We start from the raw sequence: 26,249 nt of genomic DNA on the forward strand, positions 1-26,249 counted from the left end.
AATGAAAGTCATGGTCTCAAGGCACATGTGGTGAGGGAATCAGTGTGTTACAATGTCACAAATGCAAAGTAAAAAATGTAAAAGCCACAGCTATGGAGTAATTATAATTATGTTCTATATATGTAGCTATAATTATGGAGTAATTATGTTGCAAAGTAAAAATGTAAAAGTCACAGCTATGTAGTAGTTATGACAACACACCTGCTATAAGTCCTGTGATTGATTTAGTGCTTCTCACACACAGAAAAGTCTAAACCTCCCACACTCTTGCCTGCATTTTTTTCTGGAAAAATAAACTGCTGAGGTGTCAAATACATAATGCCTACTTTAACCAAAATCAATAACAGTAAATTGGGTTGAATCTTTCAGAGGCTAAATATGAGTTTTAGATTAGAGACTAAGATGGGCCTTACTGTTGATCATTCAAATAACCAGAGGAAAGAGTCCAGTAAAGCAGACATTAAAGTATGAAAATTTAAATTTGCGAAGTTATTAAAAATAGACAAGTAGAGAGATTAAAAATAGAAAAAGGTGATAATAAAAAAACAATAAAACACAGTAAAATAAAATTAAATATGAAGAATTAAAAAAATATATAATAATAAATAGAAGGCAAGACAAGACAAAAAAATAAATAAAAAAATACAGGACAAGACAAACCAAATCAAACAAAAAATAGAAAACAAACCAAACCAAAACAAGACAAGACAAACCAAACCAAACAAAAAGAAAACACACCAAAAACAAGACAAAAAGTTAAAAACAAAACAAAACAAAAACTAGACAAAGCAAACCAAACCAAAAACAAGACAAAGCACACAAAAAAACAAAGAAAAAAAAGTAAAACAGCATGACAAAAAATACTTTAAATGAGTGTGAGCCTTTATGTTAAAAAACTGATTTGTTCAAGTTTAAGACATGGGAAAACAATCCCTTCCCTCAAGAGAGCCAATAACCTTTCTTTAAAAGCTGACCTCATCAGTGAAACATTGTGGAGACTATGGATTCAAAAGCCTCACTGAGCATTTTCTACCCCTCATTCTCCATTGTATCCAGCCCTTCTGAAATATTCGAGTTCAATAGATATAACATATCGCACAGAGAGGTCAGTGCTTAGAGCAGCATCTTGTTATGACTGGGTCATTAGCATTCTCGTCAGCGATACTCAGTATAGTCCACTACGGGCGTTGCTATTACAGAGATGCACATCACAAAAGAATGCATAATTACTGTCGTAATTAATGAACACAAGAGTGGTGCTTTTCAAAACAACCAGCATGCCTCGACCATAAAGCCTGGGGGGAAAAAGGAACGCTGGGCTTTAAAACATGGAAATGAACTGTTATGATCATTAACCCTGTGTTGGGAATCTTTCAAATCCACAAGCGATATGCAAGCCGTGGCCAGTTACAATAGATCATTTAGACCAGCACACAACAGCTCATTTAGAGGCCATGTGTCTATCTCGCCGACATGAAACAGAAGCACTTTGCCTCTCCCTCTGCTGCCAGACTAATCACTGTCAGGGCATGAAACGCCTCACTAACACTGTATAATCCAATTACTCTGAGGCTGTGTGGCTCCCACTAAATCTAAACAAGTTGTCAAAGAGGAAAGTTTGTAATTTCCTTTCTTTTTTCCCCTTTCACGCTCTCGTTCCCCTCACCCTCTTACCCATCATTCTTGAGCTCAAGTTCATGAGGCTTAGGAGGAGGGACAGTTATCCAACGCGAAGAGCAAGATTACAACAAGCACCATCATTTTAAATCTTCTATAGTGATATAATGTGGCTGTTGACTGGATCTTAATTATAAATTATTGGTATACTTATTTTTTTATTAAAAAAATTGTTATTACAATACAAAATAAATATACCAATAATTAATCATCAAGATCCAGTAAACAGCCACTTAAAAACTATATCTATAACTAATACCATCAGTTTTGTCCGTTCTTCTGTGGTATTTAAAGGGATAAAATGATGTAGGACAAATTCAGGATTGGTCTGTCAGTGGCAAACATTTCAGTCAACTGCAACTCCAAAACTTAATAACTATTTACTACATACACTCCTAAAAAACTCTTTTACGAGCTAGGTTTACAAGCTCAATATGGATTCTAACAATTTCAGACTTTTGCTCTCCGGTCTTCAAAAATGGCCTAGTAGCCACAGTTCAAAGAGTCAGGAACTGAAAGAAATAAAGATTATAACATGTCTCTCAGGTCCATCTGTCCATGCCATGGCCTTCATGTCTTCAGTGTAATGGAAAGATCAATGTGATTCCTGTCTCCCACAGGAACAGAGAAAACTTGGGAACAGAAGTACGGGTATTAAGATAGATAGAAAGACAAGGATGTACAGGGGTCTCATTTACACCTATGAGAGAACAAGAGGTTATCGTGAAAGTAACCCAGAAAAATGACACCAAGAACATCAGGTGCATCAGTGCATGAGAACAGGACCATCATTCTCACTTGAGATTGAAGTTTACGTAAGTCACACCTGAGAACACAGTCCCGCAATCAGTGCCTGAGACTAGAACTCAAGAGTGTCATGAGGAAAAAACTGTGACAGAAAATAACAAAAAAGAGAGAAAATGAAAGGCCAGAAAAAGGAAAGAAAAACTGATTAAAAAATGAACTGAAAACAACAGAAAATGAAACAAGAGGGAAGAGAAGAAAAATAAATAAAACAGTGTAGCTATGTGTCGTCACTCTCCCACCATCTTCTTTCTAAAGAGAAAACAGAAAGGAAGAAGCAGTGTCTTTAGAAGATGCTGTGCATTTTTATGATGGTTCAGATTTGGGGCTCTAGTACTTAATCTTAGGGGAAGTGTTTATATTTGAGCATGTGGCCCTGTCTGAACTAACAAAATGCTGTCGCAATCAGGAGAAGGGAAGAAGAGATCAGATGAGACTTCAAAAAGATGGGATCAGGAGGAGAGAAAAAAACACTAATTATTAGGAAAACCTCATCTACCTTAATGAAGATTCTCATCAAGGGCTTACATTATCTCACACCGTGACCACAGGAGACACTGCAGCCCCTGGTAACCAGCATGCTTGAGGAGGGAAGCACACTGAACACTTAATACCAGCTATTTTAGCAAAGCTAGGATGGCTGTGTGTTGTAGGAACACTTTCCCATCCTGTGGCCTATGCTTAATTTTGACCACTTGATTACATTCTACCTCTTCGATACAAAAAATATGAAAAAAAGGCCCTAAATCCAACCAACTCATTAGAATTATTGTTTATTGGTCATCCAATATACAATTCCAAAGATTGGGAGACAAAAGTATTAATTTCTTAAAATAAATCTTACTATTTAGTAACCACACATTAAATTGATCAAAAGTGACGGTAAAGCCATTACGTCGTATTACAAAATATATCTATTTCAAATAATATTTTTTGAACTTTTTGTTCATCACCAAATCAGTAATTATTGACACTAAAGACAGGAGTAATGATGCTGAAAATTCAGCTTTGCTATTACATTAATAAATTATTATAACATATTAAAGTGACGTATCATGAAAATCTGACTTTTCCAGGTTTTAAGTGCTATAATCAGGTCCCAAGTGCATCTTACCAACCAAGGAAACATGAAAAAGATGAACCCAGTAACTTTGTTTTAGTAAGCCTTTTTCTACAAGGTTCTGAAAAAACCGAGCTGTAATGGTGTAGCTCTATTTTGGAGAGCAGGCGGGAGCAGCAGCTCATTTGGATTTAAAGAAACAGGCACGAAAATCAGAGTGTTTCTGCTTCCACTCAAAATAGGCATTTTCAAAATGATGTAACACATGATCTATGGGGTATTTTGAGCGGAAACTTCACAGACAAATTCTGGGGACACCAGAGACTTATATTACATATTGTAAAAAGGGGCATATTATGTCTCCTTTAAAATAGAAAGCAGTTATGTTAAATTGTAATAATATTTCACAATATTACTGTTTTACAGTATTTTTAGATCAAATAAATGCAGCCTTGGTGGGCATAAAAATCTTACCAACCCCAAACTTTTGAATAACATATATATGTCATTCTAGACCTCTACAGATCTACCTGAAACAAAGGCTTAAAAAAAAAGAAAGTAATCTGTTGCTAGCTAGGGTGCGAGGTGCTTGTGCTAATGAATGCCGGAAAAAGAGGCAGCACACACACACACACACACACACACGGTCAAACACCTCATCACACTGCAGTTAAATGTATATTTTGACTTCTGTAGGGGCCAAGCTTGTTCTTTCATTACAGCTCTCTGCAGACGGTTTTGAAAGGAGGAGTAAAAAAAAGACAGGAGGAAAATACAAGGTCACAGTCTGACTCTTCATCCTGTTTGATGGAGTGATGACAAACCCATTTACTCATTCCCCAGCTGTACCTCCACTCCCATCTCTCTTTCTCTCCCTCCTTCTCCTGATGCCTGTCTCTACAACTGGATCCTCTCTAGCATGCAGCTGAAAAACAATGCTCTGAAAGAGCACACTTGGAATGAGATTCAGGGAGAGAGAGAGAGAGAGAGAGAGAATGTCAAGAGATGGAATTCTTTAAGGGAAGAAAAACAGTGAACACAGAGGATAATATGAACATGAATAGGTTATGAGGTCTCATTTTTACAACATATTTGAATCTGAATTTTCAATTAGTTTGACCATCTGTACCTAAAGCAGTTTTAAAATTGCTTGAGAAAAGAATTCTAGATAGATGCGAATCAACATTGTATAAGCCAGCAGAAGAGCAATTCTCCATTTATGGTTACTATTAAGGGGAAAAACAAGATAAGATTGTCACATTGATCTTGTAAATCTAGTGAATCTTGAATCTAAATCGCGACTTGACTCAAAGAAGACTGGCGTAACTGAAAAGGAATCACTCAATTGCTAAAAATAAAACAGAACGAAGCAAAACAAAGCACAAAACAAAAAAGTAAACATACAGTATATGTATATATAAGTAAACGTATGCGCATCACATGAGATAAAACCTTTACTAAAAACTTACTTTACTTTTTAAAAACGTTTACTGTGTTGAGAGGTGCTGAAATCGCGTTTGGTCTCGTACTGTATCGTGCATCTTGTCAGTGTGTGCACTTGCTTGGTCATTTTTAGTTGATAAACAGGAAAGTGGGTTCAAGCGCCAGCAGAAGGCAGTGTAATGAAATAGTCTTTAAGAGAAGCAGTCTATCAGCGGTAGTTTAAAATCACTCGTAAGTGTATTTACTTGTCTCAGTGTTTAGCGCATTTGCCGTTGCTAGGAAACGCTTATTTTTGTTTACTGTGTTGAGAGGTGCTGAAATCGCGTTTGGTCTCCTACTGTATCGCGTATCTTGTCAGTGTGTGCAATTGCTTGGCTATTTTTAGTTGATAAACAGGAAAGTGGGTCCAGCTGAATTGAAATGGTGATTTGTTGGATTGGTATAAAAAAGGTTATTATACCGCGGCAGCGGTCGTGTGAAGCCCTCTTAGTGTGAAGTCCGAAGAGTGTAAAGACTATCAACTCTACCGTGCGACTCCACCGGGCAAGCGATAGAAGTATCGCTTTTTATTTTAGTTTTTTCATTTATATGTTTATTATTGATAATGTTGTTATATGCATGTGTCAATTTTATTTAATTTCTTAAATATGTGGGTATATAGTATTTATAGAGTTGTTAGTTTTAGTTACTTTTTCTTATTTGTAAGTCGCTTTGGACAAAAGCGTCTGCTAAATGACAAAAGTAAAGTAAGTAAAGTAAAACCCTGCAACAGGATTTCCAGCAGGTGTTTTTCAAACACACAAACACACACACAATGTTGGGCCTCTTGAGAGATTCTCAAAGGTTATATGAACAGCTGGCAATGTCACCTGCCTCAAAACACACACATGCACGATAAAAAAGTCAACATTTTCCAATTAACACACTCCAATTAAACATGACACTTGGGATGAGCTAAAGTAGATTATTCACAAAACTTCAGTCACACATTGTTTCTCCACTTGTACATTCTTAATATAAAAAACACAAGGAACAGCTAATAACTGTAAACAAACCCTCTGTTTATTAGTAATTGACCATACAGTTACCTGTAAATAACAGTTAATAGCATGAATCTGCTTTGAATATCGGCTTAAAAGACTGAAAATCACAGCACTGGGTTGTGGCCAAGGAGTTGCTATGAATAATACAGTACATTAAAGAAGGTGTTTTGAATTGTTTCTAACACATTGCTATCTGATGGCTAGGGTATTGCTAGGTGGCTATTTTGATAGCTTCTAGCAAAATCCACTTTAACATTTTGAATACATTTCACTGCAATATTTTAGATTCCAAATATATCATCCAATGACCTGGATCTGCTTTATTGAATGATTCAGCAGGGACTGACCTGTAGGACGGTCTGGATCTTGGCATAGACATCAGCCTGTTCATAGAGTTTGATCCCTTCATGGGCTCCACTGCGCGAGACGACAATCTGCTGTAAGTGACTGAGAACCACACTGTGAGCCTGGGCCACGGCATTCAACTTATCAAACAACAGCTCGAGCAGTTCCAGCAACAACCTAAAGAGGGCGATAGAGAGAGAAAAACAACGCTTCTAATTTAACACATGCTTTGAATATACTATTATTGTACTAAAGCTAAAGGAAAAAATATTATCTGGCTAAAATGCAGCAATGACAAAGGAGAAATAAAAAACAAACTACTCCTGAAAGTATATTGTGGAAATTTTAAATATAAAAAGTAAATAAATTTTAACAACAAACAATTGGACTATCAATAGAATAACAATTCTAATGATTTTTAACCAGTTTTCAGAAAGCATAATGAAACTGTAACAGTATCACATAATTCGACAAATGCATTTTAAATATTTCATTAATCATATGAATTATTAGTATTAGGGTTTTTAAGTTTTGAGTTGACATGTTAACTTTGACAGCCCTAAAACATACATTGTGCTAACCTTTTCATTTGTCTGTTTCTTTGCAGAACCCCCAGCACCCTATTGTGGCCCCTGCGGGTCCCTGGACCCCAGTTTGCAAACTCCTAATCTAGAAGCTTTCCAAGACAAAGCCACTACTGCAGTCAGTCTGGCTGTCAGAAATCCCTCTACATCACCAAAACCGAGCCAAAAGCGGTCCATTCTGTTACTAATGAACATGACAGCAGCAGGGTGCTGACAGAATCTCCCTGTTGAGCAGCGGCAGCTGTTCACCAACAACAATTAGCAGCATCTGTCAAACTCTCTGGGTCCACTAGGAGGACACGCATCTGTCTGACTTTTATGGAGTTTACTCATTCGTCCCAGTAAAACGAGGCAGAAGAAAACACTGGTAGGCGGAATGAAGAGGTTGGAGGCGACAGCATGATGTAGGGTATTGGGATTGCAGGGAGGTGGATGGCAGGAAGATGATGGATGTTCACATGAGGGACGGTGCATGATAACACATGTTAAGCTTGATTTACAGAGGACAGGACATGACCCTTGAGTTAGACTTAACATGTAAACACATATTATACAGGATGGCACTTTTTCATACAAACATTGCAGAAAGCCAACCCAAAGCATGAACCAAGCGGTCAAGTTTTGGCTGGTTAGCATGGGCTAGTTGGTCAATGCCGCAACTACACTGTCTGGCTCTAAAAAGCATCTTGGCCCTATTCGGACTATACTTATACATCACAAAAATAAAAAAGAAGAAGATGATAAGTAAATAAATAAAAAGATAAATACATTAAAGGGAAGAAAAATAAGTTAAAGGGAGGAAAAAAAATGAATGAATGGGAAAATAAAATAAACAAATAAATACATAATAAAGAAAAAATAGGAAGAATAAATAAACAAACAAATAAATAAATAAAGGGAATAAAAATAAATGAAAGGGAGGAAAAGAAAAAAAGGAAGAATAAAATAAAAAATACATAAAAAAGAAAAAATAGGAAGAAAAAAATAAAGGAAAATGAATGAAAGTGAATGATGAACAAACAAATAAATAAATGGGAAAATGAACAAAAAAGAAGAAATAAAGAATGAACAAATGAATGCTCTTATGTGGTTAGAATCACAAAAACACACATATCAACAATATAATATTTGATATGTATAATATAATATATATATTATATAAGGTATAATATATAATATATTATATAATATATATTATATATATTATATAAGATAAGGTAATTACATTAAATTATATTATAATATAATATAATAGTCTCTGTATAATATGATCTGATTGGCTCAGACTTTGCCACTTTCCACAAAGTCACTACAATCCTTGTAACATCACGTCTGGTTAGGAAACATGTAAGACATACTATTCACAGTGGACTGTAATGCAGCAGCGACTTCATTTTTCTGTTGAGGTTTCCATAGAAACGGAGCCCTACCTCAACTTTTACTTTAGCACAGACACAAGTAAACACTGAAATTACTGTAGGGTCCTTATATTCACTCAGGTCATTTGAGCCATTTCATTTACAATAAACCCTTGCAAAGGTGGTTTACTTTACAGGAAACAGATTTAGGAACTGCCATATTAATTCAGCAGTGCTTTTTGTGTTATTTATTAAGGTAATTACACTGTATGATACTTTAGTGCATTCATATGAAACACACACATAAAACAATTTACCTTATATATTACTAAAGTTTCAATCTTAACCGTCTCAGCTTTCAAAGAAAAACCCTCGTTTATTTCATTAAAAGCACACAATGAAAAGTCAGTGGATATTCTCTCACACACTAGAAGCTCACATGCAAAAAAAAAAAGAGCGGAGCGCAAACATTAAAACCCAGAGAATGGCTGTGGAAAAATAAGCGATTGAGAGTTCATTTTTGCCTCGGGTAAAGAGCGTTTCTTTAACAGCCTTCATTATCTGTCTTTTCTTGCTTTTGTTTTTCTCCGTTAGAGCTGATGCTTAAGCAGACACTGGCCGCGGCTCGCTTTTATGGATTACACCATTTCTGGAAATGAGGGAGGTATGAATGCCACATGACAGATGAGTGCATTGATCCAGCAAGCCATCATCGGGTAAAGTGAGAGAGCGAGAGAGAAAGCGCAATAAAGAAGGAAAACAATGGAAACCAATCACACTTCAGTACAAATGCCCTCCAAAGTGCTTCCCTTAAAAACAAAATCACTGCAAGAGGGAGAACTACATCTGAAGTGACTGTCATTGGCCGTTTTTATTTCCTACATCATTTAAAGGACAACATGATATCAAAACTGACCCCATTTACTTCTAAATGATTCTCTCCCTCTGCATGATTTGTTAGTCCAGGTTAATGTAAATACATTTGTTTTAATAATCTTCAAGAGCCAACTGGTCATAATAATAATAATCAATCAAGAGCCAACTGGTCATAATAATAATAATCAATCAAGAGGCAACTGATCAAATCCAGTCTCGCCTTACGTTATGTAGTTGCATTAGGAAATATATCATGTTAAAAGAATTGCAAATTTCTTAAGTAAAAACTATGGATGCTTCAAGCAATCAGCCATTTAGCAACTATTGAGTATGGCTGTGCATATTTATGTGGTAGTAATTTTCATAAATATATACACAAATATGACATTTGAAAATATGCAATAAGATTCACAAATATTTTTTAATGTCTTGGCAAAACAAAACATGAATTTCAGACTCACAAACACTTTTCCCAGTGTTCATTTGTGGAAATGCATTTATTTGCTGTTTGAATGAAATGTCTTAAAGGGATAGTTCACCCAAAGATGAAACTTACCTCATGATTTACTCACCCTCAAGCAGGGGTGTAACGGTACTCATATTTGTACCGAACCGTTTCGGTACAGGTCTTTTGGTTCGGTACGCATGTGTACCGAACGAATACAGTATTTTTTTATTTCAGGAAATTCAAATAATAAATGGCGTTTTGACAGTCTTTGATGTGGCATGATAGATCGCTGTATAAACGCCATGGTGAGCCGCTTCTGGGACGGTTCAGAAGCGTGCTGGTATAAACCCAACACAAGCATTACTAGAGCAGCTGCAATCAGATCCGGTTCTCGTGTCTGAGCCGTGACGTAATCTCATGCCTCATGTAATTGTGGCATGAGTGTGGCAATCAGTGTTTCAACTGCGGAAAGACATCAACAAAATAGCGTGGAAATAAAATTATTGCTATTAAAATAGCATTTCATTTACCTCAGCAAGTCATCAGTGTCCACAGCTCGTTAGTTCACTAGAGAATTGAAGTCTAGAGAGGGGCATTTCGCAAAATATTACACCATATACTCATTATATTTTACTAAACCTGTTGGTCTTAATTATTTAATGTTTAAATTAATCTATTATGAAACATGCTATGACAGCCAGTGTGTAATTGAATATATTTGAACAAATAGCCTAGAAATTGTATTATTTATAAGTTAATTTAAAAACTGCATTATGTGCAATTTACATGTTTGCATACAATTTTTTTTTAAAGTTGAGTGTTGATCATCTATTTAAAAATAAATAGGGATTAAATATAAGTTTGGGTTAAATTGTTAGGCCTAAATATAACCTTATAATGTAAAAGGGCTCTCTATAATTTTAAGCCTAAACTGAGGTAGATTTTTATCACTTTAATTTTAAGAAAATTTAAACTATAACTGAATGCATTTAAAGAAAGAGCAACTTGTTCAGTAAACCACTGTTTATTAAAAAAGAAAAAAAGTTTAGCTTTTCCCCCTGCTGTACCGAAATCATACCGAACCATGACTTTAAAACCGAGGTACATACCAAACCGTCATATTTGTGTACCATTACACCCTCAAGCCATCCTAGGTGTATATGACTTTACTCTTTCAGACAAATACAATATAGTTATATTAAAAAAAATTCTGGCTCTTCCAAGCTTTATAAATGGCAGTGAATGGGGTTTTGAATCAAAATAAACTTTTTAATAATAAAAAAAATTAAAAAATAAAAATAAAAAATGTTTTGTGCTTGTCTACTTATCTTAATTATCATATAGTATTCTGTAAATCAATAAATCAATCAATAAACTACAAAACAATAGTATGGCGCATGACTTTGATTATTAATATTCCCTGCAGACTGCACATTTTAATTGACGCCATTAGCTCCATCGTTCCATTAGTTTTTACCTGGGCTGGTTGTCCTGTGCCAGGTTCTCTCCTCTCTGGTAGGCGTGGTCAGCTATCTGAGTGGTGGATCTCTTGAGGATCTGCTTGAGCTCAGGCTCCAGTCGCTCCATGATGGCTTTAATGGTTTCCGGGATCTTCTTGAGTTTGGCCAGAGCTTTGATCAGGATCCCCATGAACTCTGCACTGTTCTCCTCTGGGTCTACATCCAAGTCCTCTTTCATCTCTTGCAGCTCACGAACTGCACAAACACACATACACTCCTTCAAAAACACTACAACAATATATAATTACAGCAGCATGAAAACACTGAACAGTTTATGGGACAGCTACTGTACATTAATATAGGTACAACTTTGACAGCAAACAGATGGTAGTAAAACTGTATGATATGGTTTGCTAATTGTTACATCATTAAATATTGCATAGCTATTAATCAGGTCACTAATGTACATTCCAATTTGAATATATGAATAAATATGAATATGAACTAACAATCTGTTAAGATTTATAATGTTAATGTTATTAATTTATAATGACTTTTCCTCATAGAGCTTTTACAGGTAAAAAGGTTAGTGATATTATATATAATCATTTCCTCCCTTCTCGTCATGACATCAGCACAATCCTTAAATAAATCTGCATAACACACCTCTCCATATTCACCTGCTCAATAGAGTGATCATACAGTGAAGTGCTTATTTTTCTGTCTGCTAATACCCTCAAGTCCAATGACTGTTTAAATTGGTCTTAATGTTTATGGCAAGTTAATGGGCTCAGCTTTTTCTCCATCCACCCCCCCCCCAAACTGTAGCTTGCTAAATAATTACTAAAATTACCACCGACAAATGATGCGCAAAAGGCCATTAGACAAAATAGGTGACCAAAAGGGAAGCGTCTTCCGCAGCAGGGGAAATATTGTCTGATTGCATCCCCCTATCACACATAAAGCACTGCGACAGCAATAATTGCGAGCATTTCATGTAATGTGAAGAAAACTGCAGCCAGCGCAAGAATTATCTGTAGTCAGTGTGAATTAGAGGCAGTTCTACCTGCTTTAGCAAAATCAGTGCAAATAAGAACAATTAAAGGGTGAGTAATCATCTAAAGTGACAGACAGACAGACAGACAGATCGATCTATCCATGAATGGATGGATGGATGGACGGACAGACAGGATAGATAGCCAGACAGGCAAATATATCCCATGGATGGATGGATGATGGTTTGAAGGATGCACAGACAGATAGGATAGCTGGATAAATAGACAGACAGACATACATACAGTTGGACAGACAGGCAAACAGAGAGACAGATAGATAGACAGATGGAAGGACAGACAGACAGACACACAGACTGATGTGTGGATAGACAGACAGGAGACGGATAGACAGACAGACAGGGTTGTCTACAGTTGTAGTGACAACTGACAGCATATCTCACAGAGACAGTATGGGAGAAACAGACAGCTGTGGGTGGGTTGGTGGGTCTGATAAGAGTCTCGGAGCGCAGTGGAGTCGGCCCCACACAGGAAAGCACGGCTAACAAGGCCCGCACCCCCACTGTGCTGACAGCACTGCATGATTAATAACATGAGAGAGTATCTCATCTGCACCAGTTAATATGCTTACTGAAACATGATGTACTGAGATCATGAAACTTGAGAGTGCGTGTTCTTGTGTGTGTGTGTGTGTGTGTGGACACACGTCTTTTTTTAGAGATGTGTGTAAGTAAAAATGCGAGTCACTGTGTAATTGTAAAAGTGAAAATTGTTATGTCAGAGTGTTAGTGTGTATATTACAACAGTCTTAATGTACGTATAATAGGAGTGTGTGTTCATGCAAATGCTTTCAGTAACACAGAAAACAACAGTTGCAAGTCTTTTCTTGTCTGTGGCAGCCCCAAGTGCTATATTAATAAACACAGTGACACTGGTCACATGTGTCCTAATGATTTAATTAGCACTTTGAACACTGGCAGGCAATATGGAGCACCAGGAACTACAAAATCACCCCTCGCTTTATAACACCTGGACACCCGCTGTTCCCTTCAGTACAGCAGAGAGAAATCTATCATTCAAATTATGAGCCACTATATCAAGCTCTAATTCACTCACTGCAAAAAAGTAGCACTATTTCTCTCTTTCGCTTGCTAATGCTCACTTTATCTTCCCTTTGGTTTTTATTTTGTCTTTATGTTTTAAATACATCAACAAATTCTACCAAATTTTTTTATGACAAATAAAAGTTTTTTAAAGAAAATCATATTCAAAAATATAAACAGAAGTTGCAACTGTGTACATTAAATATGTCGGTCATGCTTTATTTAAAATGGATAGTTCACCCAAAACTGAAAATTCTGTCATTAATTACTCACCCTCATGTCATTCCAAAGCCATAAGACCTTCGTTCAGCATGCGCGTGCTTTCGCTGAACGTAATTAGCATTGTTTACGTTCAGTAGACAGCGCGCATGCGGAACGTAAACAACGCTCATTACGTTGATTACATTCTGGGGTACTCTCCAAAATAGCGGAAGATGGTAACTCGGTGAGAAGAATTGTTGAATAAATTGTTATTTTTGTTTTCTTTGCACAAAAAAAGTATTCTTGTAGCTTCGTACAATTATGGTTGAACCCCTGATGTCACATGGACTATTTTACCGATGTCCTTACTATGTTTCTGTGCGTTGACCATGGTAATATCCTTGCTGTCTATGGAGGGTCTGAGAGCTCTCAGATTCCATCAAAAATATCTTAATTTGTGTTCCGAAGATGAACAAAGGTCTTACGGTTTGGAACGACATGAGGGTTAGTAATTAATGACTAATCCCTTTAAGGTCCAATATTCACTATTAACAATCCATTAACTATGACTTTTGCCTCAATTAACTCCTAATTTGCTGTTTATTAATAGTTAGTAAGGTAGTTGTTAAATTTAGATATTGCGTAGGATTAGGATGTAGAATATGGTCATGCAGAATATGTGCTTTTACAGTGGGATATATTGGTAACACTTTAGTTTAGGGACCTTACTTATTACTAATGAACAACCAATTAACTAATAATAGGCATGCTAATAAGCAACTAGTTAATAGTGAGATTTGGTCCCTAAACTAAAGTGTTACCAATATATCCCACTGTAAATTTATTATATTTGCAAATGTATATGTAAACTATATTTAAATAAAATAAAATATTATATATAATATTTATATATAAATGCATAAAATTATATATAAATTCATAAATACAATTGTTTTTATTTTATTTATAAAGAACATTTCTATATAAGAATGAGTCTATATAAGTGTGTCTACTAAAGTGTGTAAATTCAATTTTATTAATATAATTATATTGCATTGTATATTTAATGTATTTGCAAATGTCTGTTTATACTATATTTACATAAAATAAAATTAGATAGATAGATAGATAGATAGATAGATAGATAGATAGATAGATAGATAGATAGATAGATAGATAGATAGATAGATAGATAGATAGATAGATAGATATTGTTTAAATTATATTTAAACTTCTAAATATAATCATTTGTTTATAAATATTTAGTATTTTTAATATTAAATTCAATTATATTTCATCTCTTATAATTAATTTCATATCTTGACAGTAAATAATAAAAATAAAAAAAATTAAACATTTTTAGTTTAACTACGTTATCCATCCTTCTTCACACATAAGGGTTGTTTTAGTGTCTAGTCATTTCTATTGTTTTATAAGTAATGATTCTTACTGCTGGATGTTCCAGGGGTGCTGAACTGTGCAGGTTCTGTGAGCTTGCGTGGAGTGGACAAACCCACATCCAAAACAGATGTATCCTTTGAAGCAGACCTGGGGAAAAAAAACAGTTACTGTTACTACCTTCTTCACAATAGCAACCATTATTATAGTGACAGCAGCTATTGTTTAAACGTTCATAAAAAGAGTAACCATGAATGTTTTATGAAAATAACAGAGAACGTTCTGCAAAACCATTGCCATTAAAGCGGCCAGAACACGAAGAATCAAACAAGGCGGATTGCGAAACACACAAAAGAGAGGAAATGAATAAAAATCCTGCCAGAAAATTGCAGTCGCGTCATGACCCTGACTAATAAATCACTTCTCCTCATGAAAGCGTCGCGCTATAATTACATGGCCGTAAACAGAGCAGTGGAAGAGCGACAAACACGCACACACAATTCCGAGATCAAAAACACTATTACAAACAACTCCACACTTCAGCCCTGCGGGGTCACCAACCTGCATTAGCTTAATGCGCTACACCGCTGCGTCTTGTCTAATCTACGAGAATTATCATTGCAGAGGCAGCGGTGGCGGTTCACGCGCCACGCTGACAAAGGGGGTCAGCAATCCCCCGGCGACAGTGCGCGCGTGGGCGGCCGTGTCGCCATCGAGAAAAGCAAAAACCTATTATCATTCCTCTCGTGCTCATCCGCAAGGGTGCGAGTGACTTATCTCTGTTTGCACTGAACGCTGGCATCAGAGCCATGGCGGCCAGGCCCCTTACACAGGGACAGGAAGAGAACAGTTGCAAATCAGCTAATTACACCACTCTGGTGAGGAGGAGGCAACAGGGCCAGAGAGGCTTTGTTTACCAACAAGCTAATGATTTAAGACCCTGGTGAACAAAGCCTTGAATAAAGAATTAATATTGTGATTTCCCTTCAAGATAGCGTAATCTCCCCCGTTATTAATTATGGGAAGCAGAACTATGCAGAGATCCAGAAACAGACAAAGATGCGTAAAACACATTTTCTATGTGTCGCTCCTTTGACTAATTAAAGTTTATTAAGCATGTCAAACTAGCTAGGGTTTACAGCAGCTCTGGCCCATATTCAGGCCTGCATTCTTAATTAGTCTGATCATTTATTCTGTCTGGCATATTCCACACCCTTATTAATGATCAGAGAGCAATGACTCATGGGATGTTTGGTTTAAGAAAGCACGTCTCTCTTTTTAAAAAGTACACACGCTGTAATTAGATGAGCTGTGTGCCCTGCCACCAGCAACCTGCGAAGGTAAATTAATCCAAAGCTGAGAAATGACTTTGCCGCTCTGAAGGTAATTGCTTTCAGTTTGCTGCCATAACCTGAATAAAATGTTTTGAGAAAATGTTTTTAGATTATTCACCATTTTTGTAATATTGTTGACCTACTTTGGGTTCAAATATTAAGCCCACCTATCTTTGATCTGAACTGAAGCTAGATTTGAATCAAGCAATAAGGATCAAATGAAAACACTTTTCAATATTTTATCTAAAGGATGTTATAGTAACTCACCGGCCCTTGTCCTTGTCTTTTCCTCTGTGACCCACACGGCTGGTGGACTTGATGTAGAGATGTCGATGGAGCTCGTCAATTAGCACCAGGTGGATGTTGAGCTTCTTGCTGTGGAGCTCCAGTCGCAAGTCACCGAGACCCTCCACCTGTAGCAGGGGTCCTTCAAGAGAATCCACCGCTGAGACCTGCCAATGCAACAGCACACTTGAAGTTTCCATCTGCCTTCATGTCTACGTGCAAAAATGAGTTGAATGTCAAATTTAGTGACCTCAAAAATATTTGGAGACTTGAGCCACATTTAAAAGTGCATTGCATTGTATTGAATACAAAATTTTATTACCCATTTTTGCTTTTTTTGCTCCAATATCTCATTGTAATTGTAGTACAAGTTTAAAGTCAGCTGCCTTCAAAAGTTCATAATAAAGTTAATTTACAACCATAAAGAGTCTAAATATATTTAAATGTTAATTTTACATTTAAATTTAATCATTTAGCAAACCGTGACCATTTATCCAAAGCGACTTACAAAGGAGCGACTAACAAATTTTGAATAATTTATTGTTTTCATTTAGAACATTACCACCTCCTTTTAGTAAAATGTTTCCTTGAAAAGCATGCTTTTTATTAACTTTCTCTAAAATCAGTAGAACTTGGTTTGATATTGTGTTGTTATATGCTGTGACTACATACATTTAGAAATGTGTGGTGAAGTATCTGAATATTTATTAAGGCCACAGTATATTGGTTCGAAACTCAAATCCCAATGTAACTTGTTCATTGCTAGTAGCTGAATGTGAGAAGTGTTCCAGGCATATCCATTGTTGTTAAACCTCCTAGATTAGCTGCGCTCCAGGATCACATAATAGCACATGTGCCACCCGCCCATCAAAAACCACAGCGATAAAGCACAATAACAACTCTCGTCCAATCAAGGTATTAAAAGAAGGAGAATGCAGCGTGGTGGACCGCAGTAGCACTGAATATTCACTCTGCTGAGTGTGTGTGGCTCTACTGCAGAGAGCATGATGAAGTATGCGGCTGCTGGTTGAATGAGGCGTGAGACGGAGCTTATCAGTGAACACAAAGTGAGAAAATGATGCAAAAACCCAGAAAACCAAATGAATTTATAAGCTTGCTCTTTCTTTCGCACACAAAGATTTACAACTTTTTTGTTGTTGTTCAAAAATCTCTAAATAATATGAAATAAATTCCTAATAATGAATAAAATCCCTAATAAAAAAAAAATCAATCAATAAATCTATAATAAATAATATAAATTAAATCCCTAATAAAAAATATTTCATACATGAAAATATATATACACAATTAAAAAAAAAAAAAATTATTATATATATATATATATATATATATATATATATATATATATATATATAAATATAAATAAATTTCACATTAAAAAAAAGTAGGCTATGGATACAGAACGTAATTTTAAAAACCACCTGGCTTTTTAATATCTGTTGTGTATCTGTTTTTCATCTCCTCTTCATACACGCATGCAAGGAAATTTTAAAGCTGTAAAATGAAGAACAAATGCAACTTAAAATGGGGAAAGAGTCCAGGTAGTCCCCTCAGGCTTAGCTTTAATGCTGTCCTGGATCTGCACTGTATCAGCAGCTACTTGCCATGCTGCCGCATTTGCAAACTGAATCTGAAGCAGTTGTGTGGTTGATCAGTTCAATTTCCTCATTTCATTCACCTGACCTGGCTCACATGTCCCAGAGCCTTGATCTTCTATGCAACCTTTCCCTTCTTCCTTCCATCCTTCTTTTAATCTATCACACTCTCTCTCTTGCTCTTTTTATTGCATTAACTTGTATTTCTAGTCTTTACTTCACTTTGCCTTTACCTCTTCTCTCCCTCAGCACTGAACTACCCTGCAGTGGCTACTGCTTGTTTATATTTAGTGAATAAATCAAAATGACTCTGAATGAATGTGCTTTATTAGAGGGAATCTAATTGTCTGTTGATAGTGCTCTGGAGGACCATCACTGCACACTTTGTGCATCGCTTTTGACAGACAGAGGAGGGGTCACACAAGTCAAGGAGTTGTTCATGCAAATAAGGGTTGCATGAGCCGCAGTGTATACCAGCAGGATCAGCTGAGCGTGTGTAAGTGTGCCTGTTTACAGGTCTTGCTGCCAAACCTGGTTTAGATGAGAAGACACTTCAATTTGCAACTGAGACAATAGAAAAGAACAGCAATAGAGAATGAGAGAAAGAGGAATTGTTAAAGACAAGAAGAGGACAAGGAAACAAAAGAGAAGAAGGAGAGAAAGAAGAACAGATAAGGACATGAGAGGAAGAGGAAAGGAGCAAGGATGAGAGAAAGGAAAAGGACAGAGTAAGAGGAACAGTTAAGGATATAAAAGGAATAGAAAGAGGAAAGGAGATGAAAGAAATATGGAAATGGAGTGGAATGGTTAAGAGAAGGAAAGAAATGGAAATAAGGATGATAGAAAAAAGAAAATGCAGAGGAAGGAAAAGTAATAGACAGGAATTGGCATCAAAAGACAGAAAAGGAAATTAAGAGGAAGAATAAAAGAAAGACAAAAAGAGAAGAAAAGAAAAAGGAGGAAGAAGAAGAGGTGGAAAGAAAATAAAAAGAAATGTGAGGGTTATGGAAAGGAAAGGAAAAGGAAAAGGAAAAGGAAAGGAAAGGAAAGGAAAGGAAAGGAAAGGAAAGGAAAGGAAAGGAAAGGAAAGGAAAGGAAAGGAAAGGAAAGGAAAGGAAAGGAAAGGAAAGGAAAGGAAAGGAAAGGAAAGGAAAGGAAAGGAAAGTGCCAATTCAACAGATGTGAGGTAATGTATGACAGCTCGTCTGAAAAGCAGACACTAGGGAGGTTAACCAGACTGACAGGTACGAGAGTTACAAATGTGTATTGTGTGTGTGTGTGTGTGTGTGTGTGTGTGTGTGTGTGTGTGTGTGTGTGTGTGTGCGTGTGTGTGTGTTCATGTAACTAAGAGACAAAAGTGAAGGAGAGTGTTTTCAGATGAGAGATGCAAATTGAAACACCGTGTACAGCGTAATCTCTGTTGGCAGTCCCAATACTCCTCGTCAGATTTAACACAGTCACACACACAGGAAAAGAAGAACCTCTCTGAGGAAGAGAAGAACACCTGAGGGACTTGAGAAAGCAGGAAGAAGGAAGCTTGTCATCTCTGACCACAGCTGATTTCCCCTGTTGAGAGGGAGATGTGGGTGTACCCAAAGAAACAGTGTGATCAAATACCTGATAAAAAAGATCCTTTAAAAACAAAAACCTGGAGATTCAGATTCTTATTTTTGATTATGTTTTTAGGCCCATGAGCTTTGGTTAATGCAGTGGAAAAGAATCACCTGACCAGAGTTGCATAACTGAATAAGTCACTTTTTATGTGAGTGCACATGCTCCTGCCACACCATGCAGGTGACACTCCTAAATAACTTCATGCCACTCTCCACCATACTGCTCTCTATACTACTGTACAATAGTTTTGGGTCAGTAAGGTTTTTTACAATTCCAATCATAATCAATGTTGAAAACAGTTGTGCTGCTTAATATTTTTACTGAAAAATGTTTTAGGATTCTTTGATGAATAGAAAGTTCAATAGAACTTTGAAATACTTTTGAAATATGTTTAAATGTAAAGGTCTTTACTGTAACTGTAATGCATTGTTAGCTAAATAAAAAAAACTTTTAAAAAGATCTTTGCTAATAACAAAAACCCTCGGATTCAGAAAAGTATATTACAAAAGGCTCGCACCTTAGGTGGCATGGCACTAATTTTATGTTCTATTATTGGGCGGCTAATATTAGAGGACTGACTTACTGGATGAGGGATAGCGACAGCCCTGATGCCTTTAAGTGGCTTAGTTTGTAAAGATCTCCTGCAAATATGTCTCCCTATCCTCTTTAATGTGCTCTGAACTTCCAATGAATGAACCTGCCTCACGCTATTCTTCTAACCCTATGGTGACACAGTCCCTAAAAATTTGGAATCAATTTAGAAAATGATTTGCTATCCGCAGTCTCTCTTTACATTCCCCTTTAAGTAAAAACCATATGTTCACCCCTTCAATATTGGATAAAGCCTTTGATATTTGGGTTAAGAGTGGGATTTAAATTCTACAAGACCTTTATCTAGATAATACTTTTGCATCTTTTGATGAAGTGGTAAACAGATTTAAGATTCCCAGGTCCCATTTCTTTAGATATCTGCAAGTACAACATTTTTTGACTTCACATACTGATTGTTTTCCTTCATATCCCCTACATCTCTATTAGATTCTATTTTCAAAGTAGGGAAAGATTCAAAACAAATCATAGGCAAAATTTATAATCTCCTCAATCAACATCTGGAAAATTTAGATTACTTAAATAATCACTGGGAGGAGGATTTGAATGAACAAATTTCAGAGACAATTTGGCAAAAAATGATTAAACAGATCTATTCATCATCAGTATGTCAACGACATGTGGTTGTGCAATTCAAGGTAGGACACTGGCTCCACTGGTCAAAGGTTAGGCTATCTAAATTCCGACCTGAGCTAGACCCTATTTGTGATAGATGTAAGCAGGCTCCTGCAAGCCTCTTACATATATTCTGGACATGCCCGAGTTTGTATAACTTTTGGAAATTGATTTTTAATACATTTTCTGAAATAATGGGTTTGCCAATACACCCATCTCCTTTCATTGCTATATTTGGTGTTACAGCACAACACATGCGCTTAAGTAGCTATAATTGTAAAATGTTAGCCTTTTGCACACTACTTGCCAGAAGGTTAATATTGCTTAAATGGAAAGACCACTCTCCCCCATACATGCATTTGTGTGTATTTATATGTACATAATAAATATACACAGTACACACACATATATTATATAACCAAAATCTTTTATTTTGGATGCAATTAATTGTTTGATAGCACTAATATATGTATAAAATACAGTATCTCACAGAAGTGAGTACACTCCTCACATTTTTGTAAATATTTTATTATATCTTTTCATGTGACAACACTGAAGAAATGACACTTTGCTACAATGTAAAGTAGTGAGTGCACAGCTTGTATAACAGTGATACAAGCTGTATATATATATATATATATTAGGGGTGGAATGATACATGATTCTGAACGCGTCTCTCACATAGACTGACAAAGAAGTATACTTTAAAGGCTTCCGCACTCAACTGCTTGCGCAATGGAGCTTTGTGCTCGTGTATCCTACCTCTCTCATTTGGCACAAATCCAAATATTCCATAATATTTCCATATTTGCGATGTAACGTATCTGAATGCTAAACTATTATTTATTATGTAAATTATAGGCTTTGTACTTCAGTCGCATTCCAACGGTGACACAGAGGCGGGCGTGCTGATGTTTGGTTCACTGTATTTTATGTTGATAAAGTACCAACTGTGCTGTCAAGTTAGCAATGCTGGAACTGATGTGTTGTGTGTGTGTGTGCTCCGGCGCGATCCCTTCAACGGTTTCCTTATACCAGCACAAAAATGAACTGAAACGGCATATATAGGCTACGTCACATGTCACACAGTTTTTTTTCCCTTGTTTATCTGTTAACTAAATCAAATATATTTCAAGAATTTATTCTTTGTATTTATATATGTACTGCAGATTTTATTATAATGTAATAGCCTAATATTTAGTATTTTCACATCTAGGTGGAATTTGTTTTTTTATTTGTTCTTTAGTCTGTTCAAAATCAATGAAAAGAAACCGAGCATAGTAGAAATTATACTAATATAGTATACTAATATATATATGATTAAAGGAATATAATTAGTGTCCATAGCTCAAATTAAAGAGCTATATTTATTTTAGTATTTTTATGAATAAGAGGACAAGCTGAAACAAAAACATGTAGCATGTACTTGCCATGGAACGAATAAAATTTCCCCTACCAACACATTCGAACATACACTCACCAGCATATCTGTGGCATGCAGGTAGTGCTTGCTGGCCATGGATGCCTCCAACTTCTGAGGGACCTGTTTGATGTTCTCAATTTCATCCAGCAAGCTGAGGACATGCTTGTGCTCAACACCTTCAATCCACAGCTTCCTGAGTTCATCTCGCTTACAGTGGAGAAGCATTTTACAGGATAACAGGTTCTCCTTGACCTGTGCAGAGAGCAGCCCACACATACCATGTCAGGAAAAGGTGAAAGTTCACACTTGATAACACAAGCACCAGATTCGCAGTTTTCGCAGCTTCACAGCTCTGCTTTCTTCTTTGCATAATTATTTTCAAGTGTGTCAGCAGCAGGGGAGAAGATGATAAACAAACATTTTGCTGTAGATTAAAACCCGAGCTTAGTGGCTAATTTACAAGGATATTATTTCAGACATTTACTAGCGATTCCTAATGATTCTTTTATGATGGCTCACCATGTTTTGAGAGGGGGGGGGGGGGGGGGGGGTAGTAATTAATTAATTTTTAATATTCTTAAAAGAGCTTACAAAACACACACAAACGTGAGCAAATCCCAAAGCTGGATAAACAAACAGCAAAATTAATGAACACTGTTGTGTTTCATTGGCTGCGTTGGGTTTATGTCTTCAATTTTCCCACTTACAAGCAAATTGAGACACACAGGGAAATGTTTTTTTGAGTCCTTGACTCAAACACATCTTTCAAGAGTGCAATAAACAAACTCGGTCACCTGTGTCTTTAAATAATAATGAGTAAAGACGGCGATTGGGGGTCCCTGGGCACTTCTCATCAAATACTTCAGCAGCATGAAGACAGAAACGCTATTCTCTATGTTCTCTGCGGCAAGTTTGAGTGTGTCTGTGAGAAGCCTGACACCTCCATCATTACAGAAGCCTGAGGGACGACCCATCAGACCGCATGGCTGAGAGCGACATTTATACACAAAAATGCAAAAAAATAGCTGCTGATTTGTTTTTAATTTCCCTTTTTGCGTCAAACTGCTACCGCATGTTGTTTTCCCTCTAATTATCTCTCATAAATCATTCCCTGGGTATTACAGCCAGTATTATATCAGGCTGCATGCAGCTTGTGTGTGTTTACGTATTTGTAGGTTATCACAGAACTATGCTACAAAGAAAAGCAGCAGTTGCATTTCATCTCCGCCAGCTGCTGACCAGAAAAAAAAAAACCTGTGCAGAGAAGTTATTTCAATAAGCCATAAACAAACAGACTGACAGCATGAAGATGTATTGCTAAGCGATTGCAGCTACGTGACTATGTTATTAAAATACACTACTAAGTCATTGTGCATCTGCCTTAAATCAGGGTTTTTAACAATGTAACCTGAAGGTTCTCTGCGGGTCAGTGAAGAAGAAACAGATACTTGTAAAAGAAATCAATACTTCTCTTCTGCAAGGATGTGTTAAATTAATAAGTGACATTAAAGACATTTATTATGTTACCAAGAATTTCTAGTTCAATTAAATTAAGTCTTTTGAACTTTTCATTAATGAAAAAATATATGACATTCTAAAAACTGTCTTCGAAATTCATAACAAAAAGAAAAGTTAGCCTACATCATGTTATTTAATGTTGTTATTGTAATATATTATAAAATGTTGTAGTGTTATTATACAGGGGGACCTGATATGCCTGTCATGATTATAATTTTTTGGGAATAAAGATTTTTCTGCTTTGCTCATGTCTCTAATCATGTATGCCTACAACCTTTTAAGCTTTCCATTGATGTATGGTTTGTTAGGATAGGACAATATTTGGCTGAGATAACTATTTGAAAATCTGGAATCCGAGGGTACAAAAAAAATCGCTTTTAAAGTTGTCTTTTATACATACAAAAATCGCTTTTAAAGTCCTTAGCAATACATATTACTAATCAGAAATGAAGTTTTGATATATTTACGGTAGGTAATTTACAAAATATCTTCATGGAACATGATCTTTACTTAATATACTAATGATTTTTGGCATAAAAGAAAAATTGATAATTTTGACCCATACAATGTACTTTTGGCTATTGCTACAAATATACCCATGATACTTAAGACTGGTTTTGTGCTCCAGGGTCACAAATTAGAAACCTGGCCATATTTACACTTGTTTGGGAGTTGCTGAATGCAGACGAATGTGATGCACACCTGTTTGATCTTGTTGCGAGAGCTGGTGATTCTCTCTGTGATGCTCTGGTAGGTTCGGATGGCTGTGGTGAGCTCTGTGTAGTGCTGAACTATCAGCTCATCCAGATCACGATCACACTTCTCATAGGCCTCCTCCAGACGGCCCTTCTCCGTCTCTCGGTCCTGCACATCCTCACTGCTGGACAATGTCCTGACCGAAAGACAGAAAACATATGCTACATCAAACTGTATCAAACGTTGCGTTTTACAAAAAAAACGTACTACTACGGCTAATAATAACAATCATTTGATAAACAGAATAATATGTATTATCACATCTTTGCCTGGTTCATCAGGTTGAATAAATAATGTGTTGAATGAATGAATGAATGAAAAATGTATTCATTTATTTAGTTAATTATTTATTTAAAAAAAAAAAAAAAATTATATTTTCTTTGTTCATTTTGGCAATGAATTAATGAATTAATGTATAAATAAATGAATAACTATACATAAATATAAATTACTTAAAAAATTATAATATTTTATTTACTCCAATTGAGTAAGCACAATATTTTTTAATTTTATATAAAATTATATAACCAAGACAACATGCAATTCAATAATCAAGGATACAATTTTTTTTTTTGGAAAGAAAGGACATGTTTGAATGCCCATGACATTTCTCTAGCATCTAGGCTTTGGGTTCTTGCTATTTCTGACACTGGAAAATCATGATTGACTGCAGTACACTTAAATCTTCCAGAGCAAAGGCTGCACTCAATCTAAACTCATCCTGTCATCATTATGTTACAAACTTTCAGACACAAGTAGCTGGATTTTTGGCCATCACAACACAATTTCACAACAATCCATCATCAGACACCCAGTCGCCCACCCACTCGAGGAGACCCGCTGGGGTCGATGCCAATCCAACAATGTCCCAGACCGCAGACATCACATCTCAGCTCTCAAAGTCTGTCCTGACTCATTTCCACAGCGGTGTGGCTTTAAATCTGAGTAAAGGAAGGCAGCACAATCTCCCAAAAGAGCTAATTACATTCACTCTAGTCTCTGGAGCTCAGAAAGATATAGAAACGTCTGAGAGCCAGTATTCAGTAGGGAAAAGCCCCTTCAAGCTCACAGTGAAGCACAGATCATGTAGATATAGCTTCGGCCCATAGACTCGCTCTTTTTTGACCTCACTCAATTGCCCGTAGGACATCTAATGGAAACAGCTGATTGTTAAAAAGGAGATAAAAGAGCCGTGAAGCAGAATGATGGCTTTCTGACAGCTTATCAGCTCAGCTGTGCTCAATGGAAGAAAATAGGTTTAATCTATGTAAAGTCAAGGTTTGATGCTGTGAATGTAATATTTGGTAAAGACAGAATTTTGATAAAGTTCATTACAACTCACCCAGGCATTACCAAAAATCATGAATATGTGCTGTAACTATAACCCTCAATTACGCAGTAATTTTACCACACTATACTGGGTTCTAGCTGCCATCTACCATCACCAAATTAGCCTCCTAAAACAGTCACATCTTCCACAAGGTCACAAAAGCCTATATGTACAAGAACTTCATATCATCATGCCAGCTTCCCTGGCTTCTCAATGGCCTCAAAAATTATTTAAATAAAATAAAAATAATTGTGCAGACTGTAACGAATCTATGAAAATATATTATTATTCAATATATTACTAATCATAGAGTTAAGATCACATAATATATATATA

The 26,249-nt window shown here is 36.2% G+C and overlaps 1 protein-coding gene across 2 annotated transcripts in view; it reads right to left on the reverse strand.

The window, feature by feature from the left end:
• LOC306861585 (exocyst complex component 4-like) overlaps positions 1–26,249 on the reverse strand; it is a 129,254-nt gene that overhangs the window by 102,472 nt on the left and 533 nt on the right. For both annotated transcript variants that reach the window (XM_079403950.1, XM_079403951.1), the window contains exons 2-7: positions 24,530–24,719; positions 22,367–22,561; positions 16,415–16,599; positions 14,866–14,963; positions 11,116–11,353; positions 6,375–6,549 (exon numbers count right to left, since the gene is read on the reverse strand). In XM_079403950.1, the coding sequence (XP_079260076.1) occupies positions 6,375–6,549; positions 11,116–11,353; positions 14,866–14,963; positions 16,415–16,599; positions 22,367–22,561; positions 24,530–24,719 (1,081 nt within the window). The remainder of the gene's footprint in view (positions 1–6,374; positions 6,550–11,115; positions 11,354–14,865; positions 14,964–16,414; positions 16,600–22,366; positions 22,562–24,529; positions 24,720–26,249) is intronic.

The sequence above is a fragment of the Barbus barbus genome, assembly GCF_936440315.1.
Source record: "Barbus barbus genome assembly, chromosome: 42".
Classification (NCBI taxonomy): Eukaryota; Metazoa; Chordata; class Actinopteri; order Cypriniformes; family Cyprinidae; genus Barbus; species Barbus barbus.